This window comes from Aethalodelphis obliquidens, unplaced genomic scaffold, assembly GCF_003676395.1.
Source record: "Aethalodelphis obliquidens isolate GAN/ISIS:26980383/991018 unplaced genomic scaffold, ASM367639v1 scaffold21, whole genome shotgun sequence".
NCBI lineage: Eukaryota > Metazoa > Chordata > Mammalia > Artiodactyla > Delphinidae > Aethalodelphis > Aethalodelphis obliquidens.
In genome coordinates, this window is record NW_020837965.1 from 2,117,945 (window position 1) to 2,134,816 (window position 16,872).

Sequence of the window (16,872 nt, forward strand, 5' to 3'; positions counted from 1 at the left end):
CTCTTGGATTAGAATTACTGGGAATTTGTTTAAGATGCCTATTCCTGGGCTCCCCCCCGCCCCCAAGACCAACTGATCCAGAAATCTCTCGTTGCTGGGTCCAGCAATCTCCACGTCTGACAAGCTTCCCAGATGGTTCTTACACATGTTCAGCTTGGGGAACCAGGACCTCACATAGCGACTGTGCAAACAGACTTCCTGCTCGTGGAATGTCTTACTTGCCCACCATCACTCACAGGGCCTTCCAGTCCTTCACGTGGAGGAGACAGAAAGTCAGGCCTGAACTGAGCGGCTAGTTCGTCCCCTTTTGCTCACGGGAAGATACACATGTTAGCACAGCAGCTTCAGATAAGACCCAAGGCCTCAGTCCTAAGGAAGTGCTCTGTAAATTGGTCAGTTAACTGTTGAAAGGAAGGCACCATGTCATCTATACCCTTTTGCGTTTTGAGCTTCTCACTCAACTTGCACTTAAGCTCAACAACTTAATTTGGAGTCATGCTGAAATAAGGCCATAGGAAGGCATTACTGTAATTTTCTTACACTGGTTGTGGGCCTTGGTCTATAAAGAGGGATCTAGACAAATAAAGTACTTGGGTTATGCTAATTTGCTCCCACTTTTGAAACCCCCTCCAGCAGGCCATGTCAGCGCAGGAGACTAGAGGGTTCTCATAAACCTTGTCTCTCTTTTTTTCAGGTCAGGAAGGAGGGCTTCTGAAGAGATAGAAGAGTATGTTTCCAGTATTCTTACAACATCCTGTGGTGACCATAGTCAACAGTGCAGTCTGGGTGGTCCTCATCTGTTCAGCCTTTATTGAACACAGCATTCAAAGACAGACAGCAGGAAGTTGGCCACGGGCTGGGGCTGGAGTTAGGAACACTAGTCAAGGGTTCGGTTAATGCGGCTTCCTCAGCTGAAGGGCTGGACTCTGGCATTGATGCTCATGTCATATCTCCCGCTGCGTGGTTTTTAGAATTGTATGTTCAGGTATCAAGAGTACTGACCCATGGGTTCTGCTTTACTGATGCAGATGGGCAGAAGCAACTCCAGCCTTCTAAACCTAGCCCCTTCTCCTAAGACTAATATCAAAAAGAAAGAAGGAAGGTTTCTGGGTAAAGACGGAATGGGAAGGTAGGGCCATGGGTCTCATAGCTGCGGGGTGGATGGAGCATCCCGTCCTGGTCGGGGTGACGCTGCCTGTGGGACGTAGCACCCCATGGCTCGTGTGGCCATACGTGGCAGACCAGCTGCCAAATCAAGTCTGACCACGTTGGTGGAGGGAGTGGGTCCAGAAGCATTTTCATCTAGAGAAAGAATGGAAGCAATGACAATATAGGGTTTTCACTTTCTGCTTTCCTTTCCTTCTTTTTGGGAGCAGTCACCGCCTCAGACAGCAGAGCCTGGATGGATCAGATGATGGAGGAGGTAAGATGTCCTTGGGGAAGTCAGAAGGGCTTCCAGAGACGTCCCAGAGCATTTCCTGAGCTACAGTTAAGGCGCCATTTGCTGCAGACTTACTGCTGGAAACATCCCCTGTGGCCTCATGCTAGCCTTTTGTTTTGCATCTCTGCGCCTTGCTAAGTGCTCCTGCCCCTGCCTAGAATACCCCACCTTCTTCTTTATCCACTAATCCTCCTTGTCCTTCAAAACTCAGCTGGAAGCATCACCTCCTCTGAAATGTCTTCCCTTCCATCCCAGCCTTTCTCTGAGTCTGATGTTCTTTCTCTGCGCCGGCAACCTCCTGGGCAAACTTCCATTGTAACACACCACCATGGCAATAATAGCTAATACTTATCAGGTGTTTATTATATCTCAGGCACTGTCCCACCACTTTATAGATGTTAAAGCGTTTCATTTCACAACAACCCTATGAGGCAGTACTATTATTATCCCCATTTTATAGTTAAGGAGACTAAAGTACAGAGAAGTTAAGTTGCCCATGGTCACTGAGCTAAGTGATTATCACACTTTAATTCTTTATTGGCTTGATTGTTCTTCCAGCCAGGCTCTAAGCTCCTTGATAGTGGACACTGTGTCTTATTTATCTTTGCATCTCTCATGCACAACACACAGTAGCCAGTTAAAGGCTGACATTGTAAATGAGGGAGAAACAGCACTTACATGTCCAGCAGCCATGTCACAGCTGAAACCTGTGTTCAGAAACTCAAGAGAAAAGGTAAAGTTTGTGTGTACTTTTACAAGAAACCTACTAGAGTGGAGGTTATCTTCAAGACCTAAATGATCAAAGCCTCTTTTTGAACCCACATATTTACCATTTCCACACTATTCCTTTGTGCAGAATTTAGTTTCCATCTTGTATCATTTTCCTTGTGCCTGAAGCGCTTCATTTAACATCTTTTTTGTAGAGCAGGTCCTCTGGCAACAAATTGTCTCAGCCTTGTTTGTCTGAAAATGTCTTCACTTTTCACCAGATACAGAAGTCTGGGCTGGCAACTCTGTTTTTCCTTTGAGCATTTTAGATACTTAGTTCATTGTCCTCTAGCTTGCACTGTGTCTGAGGAGAGCTCAGTGGTCCTCCTTATGTTTGTTCCCCTGTATGCAGTATATCTTTTTCTCCTGCTTTTAAGACTTATTTCTCCTTATTTGTTATTCTCAGCAGTTTGGTTATGATGGGCCTTGTTGTGGTTTACTTTGTGTTTATCCTACTTGAACTTCTTGAGTCTGTGCATTTATGGTTTTCATCAGATACAGATAATTGTAGCCATTGTTTCTTTTCTTTTTTTTAAATTGAAATATAGTTGATGTACAATATTATGCTGGATCAGGTGTACTATGTACTGATTTGACATTTACATACATTAATGAAATGATCTTCATGATAAATCTATCTGTCCCCATACAAGTTATTACAGTTTTATTGACCATATTCCTTATGCTGTCTGTATATTACTTCCCTGTGGCTTATTTATTTTATAACTGGAAGTTTGTACCTCTTAATCCTCTTTCCCTATTTCACCTCACCCACCCCTGCTCTGGCAATCACCTGTTTATTCTCTGTATCTGTGAGTCAGTTTTTGTTTTGTGTTTGTTTTGGTGTTTAAATTCTGTACATAAGTGAGATCATATGGTATTTGTCTTCCTCTGTCTTGACTTATTTCACTTAGCATAATACCCTCCGGGTCCATCCATGTTTTCACAAACGGCAAGATTTCCTTTTTTTAATGGCTGAGTAATATTCCACTGTGTGTATATATATATATATATATATATATATATATATATATATATATACTGTATCTTTCTTATCCATTCATCTACTGATGAACACCTAGGTGGCTTCTCAAATTCCAGCCGCCTTAGCCCCCTAAACTTTGACCTCTGTCTCCTCAGCTCAGCCAGACCTCCCTCCCCATGCTCCACTTGGGGTCCCCCACCCCTGTGCCAGTGTCCAGGAAGCATCTCAGGCAGAAGCCAGGGTGACTGCAGGGCCCACTTCATTTGTTTCCCTTCCCTTGGGGATCACAGTTCTGTGCTACCTCTTGTCCACTGTGTGAAAACAGTTTTATCTTGTATTTTTTCCAGTTTGCTAATCGTTTATAACTGGAAGGCAAGTCTGGTAACAGTTATTCTCTCATGGCTAGAAGTGGAGTCCCAAAGCCTTCTATTAAATAACCTTTGCTTGCAACTACAGAGTGGAGGAGAGAATTAAATCTGTGGAACGTGGATGGTTCTCTTGCCTTAGCTACCTCACAGGATTAGGGCGAGGGTCATATAGGACAATCGTGAAATACTCTGGGATGGTGGTTAAAATACAGATTCCCAGGCCACCCACAAAACAGAAGCTGGAGTTGGGGCCCAGGGATCTGCATTAATTTAAGTAAGCTCCCTGGATAAATATTTTGCACATTGAAGTTTGACAACCCTGCTGTAGTGCCTCCAAAGCCAGGATTGAAGACTGGAGGGGGAGTTGTGTGCAAGAGTACTTCTGCCTCATCTCCTGCCAAAGGGGTTTGAAGGTAGAAAGGGAGTCTCTGGAGGTCAGGAATTCAGCCTGCACTCTAGGAGTTAGTAAGAGCTCCTGGGCCCGCTGCTCCCATCGTTCTTCAGCACTTCCCTTTTCCATTATCTCTTATTGACAAGCTCATTTCTTTTTGCCAGATATTCCTCCTTAGCTCTGCTCACTGAATTCCTCTCAGCTGCCAAACTTCTCCACCCACTAATAATTCCCAGCGGCCCTGTTCAGCAAGGTATCCTGCACTTCTTTTACCAGAGTCTGCTTTCCCAGATGTGTTCCTAGGATGTCCTCTGCCAGTGCTACACTGGCACCTGTGATGCTCAGTGATTGGTGGCTACTGCCACCCTTTGGGTTGGCCTGTCCTCACAAACGCTCTGTTGCTTCAGCCATTGGTTGCATAGGGCAGCAGGGCAACCACCCAGGAGGATGTTCCCTGGACTCAAGGAGGCAGGTCCCTGCCAGACATGAACAGAGCTGTTTGGTGGTTAAGGCGCAGCGTGCTTGGAAATTGTGATGCTGATGAATCTGAGGTGCTCATTCAATTCATGGTCTACAGAAGGTTTATTCAACTGGGACTTTTCTCCACACCTCTCCCCACCCCACCTTGGACCTCTTTCCAGCTCCCCTCAAAGGACCTCTGAAATCCCACCTTCTCCATTTTTTTTCAGTGTGTGAACATGCTCCATTTCAAGGAGTACCTGTTAAATATTACAGCAAAACCCTCTGAATACTGAAGTTTACACACATCACAAATGCATTATTAGAAGGTTGTGCTGGCCGCCATTGTGACATCATCACGTTAGAATCAAATTGTTGCAGGGGTTGTTTTTGTAAATTTATTTATTTATTTGTTTATTTTTGGCTGTGTCGGGTCTTCATTGCTACGCACGGGCTTTCTCTAGTTGTGACGAGCAACGGCTGCTCTTCGTTGCGGTGCGCGGGCTTCTCATTGCGGTGGCTTCTCTTGTTGCAGAGCACAGGCTCTAGGTGCGCGGACTTCAGTAGTTGCAGCACGTGTGCTCAGTAGCTGTGGCCTGCGGGCTCTAGAGCGCAGGCTCCGTAGTTGTGGTGCACGGGCTTAGTTGCTCTGCGGCATGTGGGATCTTCCCAGACCAGGGATCAAACCCGTGTCCCTTGCATTGGCAGGAGGATTCTTAACCACTGCGCCACCAGGGAAGTCCCAAATTGATGAAGTTTTAAGCAACTCTATAGGCCACCTTGTCCAAACCTGCCATTTGACGTGTTAAGAGATCGAGCTTTACAGATTATTATACAGAATCTCAGGACTCAAAGGGAAGCTCTGATCTTCTGACTCTCAAGGGAACAAACACTCTGCTGTCATACTGTGGTGTCCACCAGCATCACTGCCATCACCAGTATTACCAAACATTTACCGCGTTGTGTAGTACTTCTTTTTTCTCATTTAATTCACAAAACAAATCTATGGGAAAGTTCCTTTAAATCAGTTTTATTGAGTTCTAATTTGCATACAGTAGACTGCATCCATTCAAAGTACACAGTGTGAATTTTTATACATGTATATACCCAGTTAAATCTCCACCACCATAAATATACAAGACATTTCCATCACCCCCAGAAGTTTCTCATGCCCCTTGCCAGTCCACCCTTTCTCTGCCCCTCCAGGCAGCTATGATCTGTTTTTTTGTCAAGATAGAGTGGTTTGTAGTTTCTAGAATTTTATACACATTGGATCATATGTATGTACGCCTCTGTGTTTGGCTTTTTCCGCTCACTGGAATGATTTTGAGATGCATCCAGCTGGTTGCATGTATCATTACCCTGTTCATTTTTATTGCTAATATATGGACATAGCACATTTTGGTTATCTAGTCACCTGTTAAAGGACATTTCAGTTGTTCGTTATCCCCATTTTAAAGATGAGCAGACTAAGGCAAAGAAAGGTAACCTTGCCAAAAGTCACACAGCTAGTAAATGACAACATCAGGATTTGGAAGGCAGCTGTGCTCACCACTCCATTACTAACGCAGCATAGCTCAGCACCGGGCTTTGAATGCAGGTCTTGGCTCCAGAGTCCTTGCTCTTGGCCTCTGAGCTGTAACAATGGTACGACCCTCCACTGTGCTGGCATCTCCTTGCACAGGTTGGTTGTGTCAATGTCAGTGCCCAGATGTGTAAGATAGAGTGCTGGCATTACTGACGGGATGCTTAATACAATTTCATTAAGGAAGGGGAGAAGAAAGATACTGTTTTCAGAGAATACCCCTACTGTTCTTTTCCCCTTCACAAACTTGGAATGTGAAATTTGTGAATTGGCCTTAATTTTGGCTCCAGAGGTTTGACGCATAAAACCCTTTCTTGTCAGAGTGCACTTGATGTTACCTTCTAGGAGGTATGCCTCTTCCCTGGCATAAATCTGTTTTCCATGCAGTTATGCCTGAGTCCAGTAGTGGAAAATCAGTTCATATGTTCCACTTCACACTCGACTTAGTCCATTTCACTGTATGTGAATGTTTAGAATCCATTATGCAATAGGAATCATATGTTACATATAACTAGTTTCTAGAATTATCTTTGCTCAGGGAATTACTTGGTTGGCTAGTTAAGGCTGCTCCTTTGAACTTAGAATAACCAGTGGATGGGGAGACTCCACGAAATGATTGCCCTGAACCATCCACGGACGCTCATTCAGCAGTGACATTAAACAGATCTCTGGGCACCTGTGAGGGAACCTGCTGGTTTTCTTAATAAAATCACATCCAGTTCCTTGAGGTCATCAGTGAGGAGCATTCTCACCTGGGAAGGGACTGCTCGTCTTCTGGTACTCGGTGAGGGTGGGCAGTTGACGAGTCATCTCTAAAGGAGAAGGTGAATCTCCAGGAACAGAGATGAGAAGCCACGGTCCAGGGCCTCCTCCCAGCGCCTTGGAGGTGAGTTCCACTGAGGAGAGCCAGGGGGTCTTCATGCAGTGCCTCCTGTGGCTCGTGCTGCTCCCATTCCGACGGTGATGAGTGAGACAGCCCGTGCCCTCCAGGATTCTCTGACCTAGTGAGAAATGCCCGCTCTTCTTTCCTCCTCTTCTGTTTTTGTTTTGTTTTTGTTTTGTTTTGTTTGCGGTACGTGGGCCTCTCACTGTTGTGGCCTCTCCCGTTGCGGAGCACAGGCTCCGGACGCTCAGGCTCAGCGGCCATGGCTCACGGGCCCAGCCGCTCCGCGGCACGTGGAATCTTCCCAGACTGGGACACGAACCCGCGTCCCCTGCATTGGCAGGCAGACTCTCAACCACTGCGCCACCAGGGAAGCCTATCTTTCCTCCTCTTCTTTTATAGAAGACTTTGAGAAGCCATGTCTCTCGAGATATATTTCTCAGCATTCAGCCTCCCTGGATCGCTCTTGATACATGGTGCTTCTTCTTCCCTGGGGAAGAAGCCGAGGGAGAGAAGAGAAGCACTTCCTCCCATCCATTGACCCCTCAGGCTTCCGAGGGAAGAGAACAGAAAAACAGAAGAAGGAAGGAGCTGTTGAGATCGGGTGTGTTTTTTGAACGAGAAGCGAAGAGTGATGCCGTGTAGGGGTGGTTTGGGGGATCTGTTGGTTAACCGGAATGTATTGGCAGCGGGACTGTTTGCAAGACCAAGGCATGCTGAGCTCAAATGTTTTTAGGGGCCAGGCAGGTAATATAAACACTTGAAACAGCAGAAGTGTTCAACTGTAAAGAATGGTGGGGCCTGTGGTGAGCTTGGAGGGAAGATGGCATGACCTGAAAGTTTTCAAATTCAGATTTCAAAAAATGACAGAATTTTAAAATATCACTTTATGAACAGGACAAAATGCATCTGCAAGTTGGATTAGGACTTTGGGAAGGGATTTGCAAATCCTTCCTAAGACATTGGAGGGCTCTCCTCTAGGGGAACACAGGACTTTGTTGGGGAGACAAAACATGAAAGATGGAAAGCATTACAAGGGTTAAATAGCTTAGACAGCAGTGTACTGAGTGACAAAGGTAGCAAGTAGTTGTTGCTATATTGGTGATTTATGTTATTAAGGGCTCTCGTGAGGTCAGAAGAGGAAGTGATCCCTGTAGGCTGAGGGCCCTTCAGGAAGAAGGAAGAACTTGCCTGGGTCCTAAAGGCTGGATAGGATTAGGTTAAGCAGAGAAACACGTGCACAGCCTTCCAAGATAAGTTGCCTGGCATGAGGAGCGACTCCACGTTGAGGATGAATAAGGGGTTCATTCACCATAACCAGGAGGGAAGCTGCTTCTGCAGAGTTAAGCCCTGATTCTGGTCCATTCTCAACTACAGATAGTCAACATCCCCACATAAACTGCCTTTCATGAAGGTTAAAGATTGCCAGTCATCTAATTTGCTGATTCTAGGTAGAGCTGACACCGTGCTTCGGGGAAGTTGGGATTCGTGGTTCTGGAGAACAGCTAAGAATAATGGACAGCCAGAGCCCCCGAATGACCTCAGGGTCCCAAAATTGTAGGATGGCAAAACAGATCTTTCCTTTAGTGGCTTAATTATCCATTCCTATTCTTGGAATCAAGTTTCTAGTTTGCCCTAGGCCTTCAGACTTCTTCTGTCATGGAAGGTTGTATGTTAGAGAAAGAACATTGGATCTGGAATAGGAGTGAACCCAGTCTCTACAGGCGACAGTGGGCAAGTCATTCATTCACTCATTCCTTTAACCACCATTTGTTGAATACCTGCTATGTGTGATGCTTGGAGCTGGGCACTGGGAACATGATGGTGTACAAACCATTCTTAGTCCTTGCCCTCATACAGCTTACAGTCTAGTCGGGGATATGGGGACTAATCAAATAGTCACACACTAAATAAGTAAGGACAAATTGCAGTTGAGTCCACTGAGGGAAGAGTCTGGAGTGCCATGAGGGAGAATGACGTGGAGACCTGTTTGGGGTTGGGAACTGAGGGAGGGCCACTCTGAAGAAGTGACTTTCAAACTTCGACTTGAAGGAAGAGTAGAAGTTGCCAGCAGGGACTTCCCTGGCGGTCCAGTGGTTAAGACTTCGTGCTCCCAATCCAGGGGGCAACAGGTTTGATCCCTGGTCGGGGAACTAAGATCCCGCGTGCCACGTGGCATGGCCAAAAATAAATAAAAAATTGCTTGCCAGCGAAAGGAGTGTGGAGGCTGGGGGTTGGGAAGACCCTGGTAGAGGAGACAGGAGGCACAAAGTCCTGTCATCTCTCTGACGCCAGAAGTGTTTCCAGGCCTGTTTGGTCTCTTCCGGCTCTAAAATCCAGCTCTCAGAAAGTGAACCCTGGATGGAAAGTGAAACTTCAAAAGGGGCACTGAGAGGCACACAAATGGGAGAAAAGAAATTCTTTGTCTTTAAAAAAGGCAAACAGTATTCAGATTGAGATCATCTCTTAAAACACAATTAGATGTGGACTCAACTTTCAAAAAGTTTATCTCTGAGGTAAAGTCAAGCTAAGAAAGAACTTGTGAGCCCCCCAAATAATGGCTTTAAAAAAGTGGAAAGCCTCTGAAAACAGGAGCTTAAAAAAAAGGATTAGCTCTTTCTTGCCTATAACCATCGCATCTTGGTGTAACCCAGGACTGCGGGTGGAATTATAACTCCCTCTTCCTGGCATCTCCCAGTGCCTCTGGGGCATGCCACTTCCCCACTGGAGAGGGCTGTGCTCTTTGCATCCTGGGGTCCAGGTGTGACAGAATCGAATACCTTAAAACCTTAGGAGTGATAAATCCTATGGCCAACCCAAAAGTGTGAAATTCCTAAAGGACAGGCTGAGTTGAGCCACTTCTAGCCAGGGGCAATTGGGAACTTAATTCTGCAAGTATAGCAATCTGGATGATCTGAGAGCTCCAAATTTAAGGGTAATTGCTCAATTTTCTATCCATGTCAACAGGGAAAATAGGTAAAAGTGGCTGAACACAGCCAAGCAATGAGGCTGGATGAGATGTGAGATGCTAGACTGTCAGTGGAATTAGAAAAATGCTATATGTAGTGGGATATCGCTTTGTCGCCCCTCTCCCCGTTCATCTCTGTCTCCGGGCTTTCTAACTCTCTTTTGGGCTCTTTCTCATTGCCTGCTTAATCCTTCCACCCTATCCTTCATCCGTTCTCCTGCAAGCAGCAGTCACTATTGGCCCAAGCAGTTTTAATGTGGAGAAAGAGAAAGTGGAAAGAATTCTTTAAGTGCAGATAAATTGGAACCCTGATATCTCAATTCTTTTCTCTTGTTTAGTATGAATGTTCCGTTATGTTGGCATTCCCTTCCTTAAGCTTACTGCAGCACACTGGATTTATTAGGTAGTACCCAAACCTAGTTCCTTTGCCTCCCTCTCTGTGCCTTGTTAAGCTTCATTCTGTTTATAGGATACTGGGTATGAAATTTGAAAAAGAAGTCCTTTTTATAGGAAATGGTATTGATAATCAATGTTTGTAAGTGTTTACCAAGAGCCAGGCCCTGTGCTACTTTACCTGCAATATTTCAGTTAATCCTCACAACATTTCTATGAAGAGACACTGTGATCATCGCCCTTTTACAGAAGAAGAAATTGAAGTTTTGTGATGTTTAGTAGCTCACAGAGGTCACATGGCTAGTAAGCAATGATGTGCTGGGAAATATTTAACAACCAGCTCTCTGGGGGAGAAAAAGTCCTCATTGGTAGAGTTTGCCGATTTCTGTGGTGTAAATGCTCCCATGAGGGCTGTTTTCAAGCTCCCAGCATGACATCAGTGACCACAGAACTGGGAAGAGATGGACAGTAGCACACCAGTATGTTTCCATCATACAGGTACATTGGATGTAAATAATTTCAAGAGCATAGGCAAAGTAAAATGTAGTAAAATTTAGGAAGTGGTGAGTTTTGAGTATTACCTTTGTTTTTAATATAATTTATTTAATTATAAGGATGTATAATTTAATCTTTAATAATGTTTATGTTTAACAACCTGCATGCGAAATTCCTAAAATTTTTAGCCAGCATGAGCTGCTCCAGGACATCACTGCTAGTAAGTGACGGAGCTGGAGTTGGGACATGGCCTTTGTGACTCATGATCACCTGTTCTCACCACCTTCGTCTTTGCTCTCAAAGTGTTAGGTTCGTTTCTCAAGCCTGCTTATCCCGGAAGCTTGCCTCCACTCATATTCCCACTGCCCTGCTGAAGATTTGTTATCCTTTCCTGATTCTCAGATTAACCCACTGGCCCCTGTCCTCAGCTCTGCTGATCCTTTCTCCGTGAAGTCTTGGCAGCAACATCCAGGCTGAGCAGAGAAAAGTCAGAGAGACTAGGTCTTTAGGGCTCTGCAACACGAAGCAGAATCTTCAGGTTGGACCACGCCTCTCCTTCATGTTATGTTTTCTTTTCTATCAAATCCATTGGGATTGCTTTTAGATAATGAATTCTCTTCTGGGTCCTTTGGAGAGGAGAGCCTATTTTAAGGGGAGAGGAAGGAGTGTCACTGGGCTTGTGCAGGTGTCAGGGTGAGTAGTGGGGAGTATGGGAAGTTTGGAAGAACAGAGACCCCGCAGGGCACTTCCTGGGCTGTGGCGGGCTATGGCTGGAGCTCTCCCACCAGCGCAGTGCTCTGAGACACAGCTGAGGGAACAAACTGACATCACAGAGACTTGGGACACTCAAAAGACTGCATGGAACGTCAAAGAGCCCCAGCCAGGGGTGTTGGATCTTGGTGCCAATACTGAGCTGAGATCATCATGGGCCACAGGTGGACTCAGTGCAGGTTCATTTTAGTATAGAAAATAAACTTTCTGTAAAGTGATTCTCTAAACAAAAGACTTGGTGCGCTTTACCTGTAGGCCATGTCTGTGGCTGGGACATTTGGAAAGACTTCCATAGGCAAATATGACAGTCAGGTGTTTTGGGGTTTTTTTTATCACTAGGTATATGGGAATGGACAGCCTAGAAATAAGGATGTCGTAGAGATAGAAGGCACCTCATTTTGGTGATGAGGAAACTTGGGACAAAAGTTGACAAGTAACTGCACATGGTCAGCAAATCAGGGGCAGATCTGGGACCCAGGTTTCCTGCTCCTAATCAGGTGGACCCTCTAGTACAGCTCTGTGGACCAGGAATCTGGGTTCAGTTCTTCCTTGATAGACAGTTAAGGCCACATTCCTGGCAGCAAAAGAAAAATGAACTCTAGTAGATGTAGACTCTTGGGGCCCCAAGGGCAACTTCTTTACTCCCCAGTGTGGGTTTGGCCCCAGAGTGAGTGAGATGCCAGAGGAGTTACAGGGGACTTGCCAGAAGTTTCTTTAATGAAGCAAGAAAAGTTGTTTTGACTTGCTGTTGTTTTCTGCAGGAGGTAATTCAGGGTCCCATTCACCTACCGTGGGACAAGCATACACCATCGTGGAGTAGGTATCTAAGAGCTGATGGGATGGAATGGCTTAGCTCAGCACACATAGTAGAGACTGGTTTGGCTGCGCTCTTCTTGCCTCTTGCAGAGGCAGAGAGTCAGGGGAGCTTCTGCAAATGGAGTTAAGCTTGGAGCACATTTTGGTTGTTCTGCTTTGTCACCTCAGTTGTTCCGTACCTCGCCCTGGTCCAGCTGCAAAGCACAGCCCAGAGCGTTGACCAGACCTCCTGCTCTGCTGGCAGAGCTGGAACAGAGTGCTCTAGGCCCCTAGTGGGCCCCTACAATCTCTGGGTCACACCAGCCTTTCAAGCGTTCCGTCACAAACAGCTCTGCCCGAAACGTGGTTGACAGTGACCTCTCTGGGACTCCATTTTCTTTGTTCACGTGAGCAGCTTACTGGGATGTCCCCGTCTGAAGAGGAAGAGTGGGGAGCATGACACAGACGTCCTGCACCACGCATGCACGCGCATCGTAAAGGAAGCAGGTTGTATTAACCTTCCTCCAGGAACACAGAGAAAGCTCTGTCAGCATTCCATCGTGCTGTAGTCGGTTTGGAGGAATGTGGTCAATAGTAAATCATCCAACATTAAGCACTGACAAAAGTAAAGAGAGTTAAATCTCCCTGAAATAGTTGTAGAGATCTGGGTATTTATTCCGTAACTCCTTGGATTCTGTCCCTGTTGAATATGGAAGACGGGATCAGGGTAGGACAAAGCCAATCCCGTTTAGTTTCGTGAGATGGTCCTAGATGTGATGGTGAGCTCTGGTCCAGCTTTGGGGAGAGGCACAGGTACTTCTCCGCACAGCTGTGAAAGGAGTGGTGGATGAGGGCAGAGAGGAGATGAGGCCATATTGATGAGAACCATTGCCCAGGGACATCTTAGACTCAGATTTTTATGTGACTAGAAGGAGAGGCTCAGTGCTTTAGGATATCTGTTTCAAGTGACGGGGACTGTATAGAGAAGAGGCATGGCGTTCTCTGCCACACACAAAAAAAAAGACAGGTGGATTTGTGGGTTGCTCCAAATAGTCTTTGTAACCCAAACCACAGCAAGCTGTGGCCTGGGGACTGTGCTCTCCAAGCAAACGGCCGTGATGCCTCGCTCATCTTGAAGTCTGACGGTCAGATAGTGCTTAGGTGAGACAGGAAGGGACAGGCGTGATTGTTCATCTGAAGTTGGACTCAGTGCATCACTTAGACCTCAATTGAAGTCTTTCCTTCCAACACACGGGGATTAGTTTCTAAAGAAGAACCCGAGATAACAAAGCCTAGGTATAGCAGAAATCCAGGGGAGCGGTGACAGGGGACCCTCTTACCCTAGCGAGAGACGAACTTGATATGGCCAACTGGTAGGTCTTCCTTTCCAGCTTCAGGTCCTCCCGGCTTTCTAAAAATGCCCAGATGTTTGGTGTGTGCATGTGTGTACTCGCCTATATATATACGCACACGCGAGGGGACACATACTGGGAATGTGATTCCTGAGTGCATAAGTGTGGTTGATGGACTGGGTTTACCTAAAAGACCCTTTAAGAGGAAGCTCTTGAAAGATGATTACAGAATTGAGACACCATCATTTAAAAGTGCCCGAGGCAAATGCCTTTGAAAATTGCTGCAGCGGAGGGACAGAGAAAGAACCCGGCAGCCCTTGATTGTTGCCCCGTTCCCTCAGGACCCGTCCCCCCCTCCCCCTCTGTTTCTCATCTGATGAGAGAGAGAGCAGCAATAAGACTCCTCATCTATCTTATGAAAATCCGATTGGGAATGGCTGTGATCAAAACCAGCTGGCTGTCACCGGCAGTGGCCTTGCGAGGAGGGAACCGCTCAGAAGCATTCTGTATGTGACGGAGTCACGGCTGGCACTGATCAAAGGAGCATTTTTGTAATAAATATATATAAGGAAAAAATACAAAACCTAAGGATTTAGAATAAAAGCAGGGTAGTTTGTCTTGTTTTTTTCAGCGTAACACGGAGAGGATGAAATAGAATCAGATATGCCTGGTTTCTAACACAGAAGCCAGGCATATCTGGCGGCTCTGAGAAGGTGCTCTCTGTCACATTAATACCATATCACTGATCTTGGGCCTTATTGAAGAGAGTGGAGAGTTCCTCACTTTCCATTCCTTCCAGCCACTTCATTCCTCGTCACCTTTGAAGTCGCTTACCACCCCTCGTCCTTAACACATCTCTACGGATCAAAGCTGGAACTGCCACGAAGCTCCCAGAGAGCTCTTGGGGTGGCAGGGAGCATCCCTGTTCATTGTTCTTCTTTTCCTTCAACTGTTGGTAACCACTGTGCGATTGTTCCCTTGAGACCACTCCAGTGCGTGACACCAGGGTCCTCCCAGTGTCAGGCTCCTGGGCTGAACAGGATCCTTCCCTATGGAGAACCCCTGTTGGGCCGTGCTTGCCTCCCATGAGCACTGCCTTTGAATTGCTCCAAAGGGTCAGTCCTGGCTGACGACCCTTTGCGCGGTCAATACTGACTTTTCCACAGCCCCTGGTGGACTGCGTGGGGTGATGGGGCAAATCACATTCTAGGGGATTGCATTCATGCTCCTTCCGGAGAGTGCCACCACCCCTCTGTGGGTAATATGCTGAGGCCGGGCCTGCACACCCACAGTAGACCGCGAGCTAAGTCACCACTCAGCACAGCCTCCTGTCTGCCCACCACCCAGCCGGCACCACACCCCCTGAGGCCCGGCTTGTCTCAGAAATGGACTCAGTCCAAGCCCTCCCGTCCAGCCCGTCGTCAGCCAGGAGAGTGGCCACGGCGTGGGTGGCTGGGAGGAACAACCGGCTCTTTCGATGTTCTTCCTGAGGTCGGGGATCTCTTTCCCCAGCAGCAGGAGGAGGGGGTGGGTTTGGCAGGAGCATGGAGACATCTCAACGTACGGGACATAGATAAACCGCCCCCCACCCAAGCCAGCGCCTCAGGACGGACATCTTCCTGCCCCTGTCATTCGCTTCCTCAGGGACCTGCTTGGGCACCTTTTGCTCGTGATCAGTCCTGTTTCTCGGTCCCTGCAGTGGACCTTCTGGCCAGCAGCATCACAGTTTTCAGACTCTTCTCCCATGGCTGCCTCACTCCTCCCCTCCCAGTGACCTGGCCGGATCAGGTGAAATCACCGGGGATCGGTCCTCATAAAGCAGACCCGCCAGGGACCTGCAGATGCATTTTTGCCCCGGAACCCCCGTGCGTCCGGGGAGTGCAGGGGCCCAGGAGCTCCTCTGAGACCGTCCCTTTCCCTTGTTCCTTCGGGTGTTGGAAGCCTGTTGCCTACCACTTTCCCCTTTTCTTCTCCCTTTAAAAAAATTCTCCATTTTTTCACTTAGAAAAAAAAATTATTTATACGATTGAGATCCACTAATTAAAGCCATTTTCTGGTATTTGGTTACTGGAGTGTTTGATGTCTCTCTGACAAGACCATGAAATGCATGGAGTGTCCACAGGGACAGAATTTGCTGAACACGGCTCTTTGTAAATGAGGGGACACAGTGTCGCAGCAGCTCATGAATATGAAACGCCCATGATGCCACCTCAGTGGACTTGGGAACACAGATGAATCCTGTCATGTGCTAAATGAGACCAATTTCTTTCATTTAACTTCATCTTCAATCAGACCTTCTTCCATTTGCCTGTTTAAAATTCCCCATACGTGATGCAGAAGGTAACAGCATTCAGTAAAACAAAGTTTTGCAGCTGCAGAGAAAAATTATAATGATCTCAGGTGTAAAGTTGCAATCTCCTGGAAACATGGACATTCTTTCCTTTCGCTCACGAGCTCTGCTGAGAGTCTGTTGACTTTGAGTGCAACATTGGGGGTTGTCTGGACTGCTCTTCTCGGGATGTCCCTCCACAGCGTGTCCAGGCCCCTTTCGGGTGGGTTACTGAATGTGGCTGTGAATTATGCAGGGTGGACGTGAGCCCTCAGCAGCCCACGGGTGCTCTGCTGTGGCCAGGGCAGCGGGCGGGGGAACAGCTCTGGGAAAAGATGGTGTGGGTCCGCATGGGGCCTCTGCCGTGGGGGGCACAGTTAGTGGGTGAAGCGAGAGGGGCAGATGTCATCATTCAGCACCCGGAGGAACCTGACAAGGTAGGCCAGCCCCTGGTATCGTTTACTAAGGCGTCAAGGTCAGAAAGTGCTGGAGTTAGAAGAGACTTTATGTAGCTCTCTAGAAACCCTTCTGGCCACGACCAGAAAATTCCATTCAGAAATCCCCAACCAAGAAAATCAGCAAAGAGTAGAACCTAAAAGGGACACAGAGAGGAGGGGTTCCCTGCCTGAGCCATCTTTGCCTGGGTGGGACCGAGGGCCGGATCAGGGTGCCTCCTTCGTTCTCTCCTTCCTCTGCGCCAGGGAAAGAGCCTGAGTAATGCTCAGGGTGTACTCATTACAAGCGGAGCCTGATCTAAGAAATCACTTTCTGTTCTTGTACCAAAACAAGCCAACAACAGCTAGATGTGAAGGCAGGCTATCATGAAATACGTTGCAGAGATCTGGGGCCAGGGTCTCTGCAGGAGGCAGGCAGGCTTCTTGCTGTCGAG

General features: G+C 47.1%; 1 protein-coding gene across 3 annotated transcripts in view; it reads left to right on the forward strand.

Moving 5' to 3' along the window:
- IFT43 (intraflagellar transport 43) overlaps positions 1–16,872 on the forward strand; it is an 86,404-nt gene that overhangs the window by 61,663 nt on the left and 7,869 nt on the right. For 2 of the 3 annotated variants that reach the window (XM_027120093.1, XM_027120095.1), the window contains exons 4-5: positions 695–727; positions 1,377–1,423. In XM_027120093.1, the coding sequence (XP_026975894.1) occupies positions 695–727; positions 1,377–1,423 (80 nt within the window). The remainder of the gene's footprint in view (positions 1–694; positions 728–1,376; positions 1,424–16,872) is intronic. The other variant, XM_027120094.1, reaches the window with a different exon arrangement.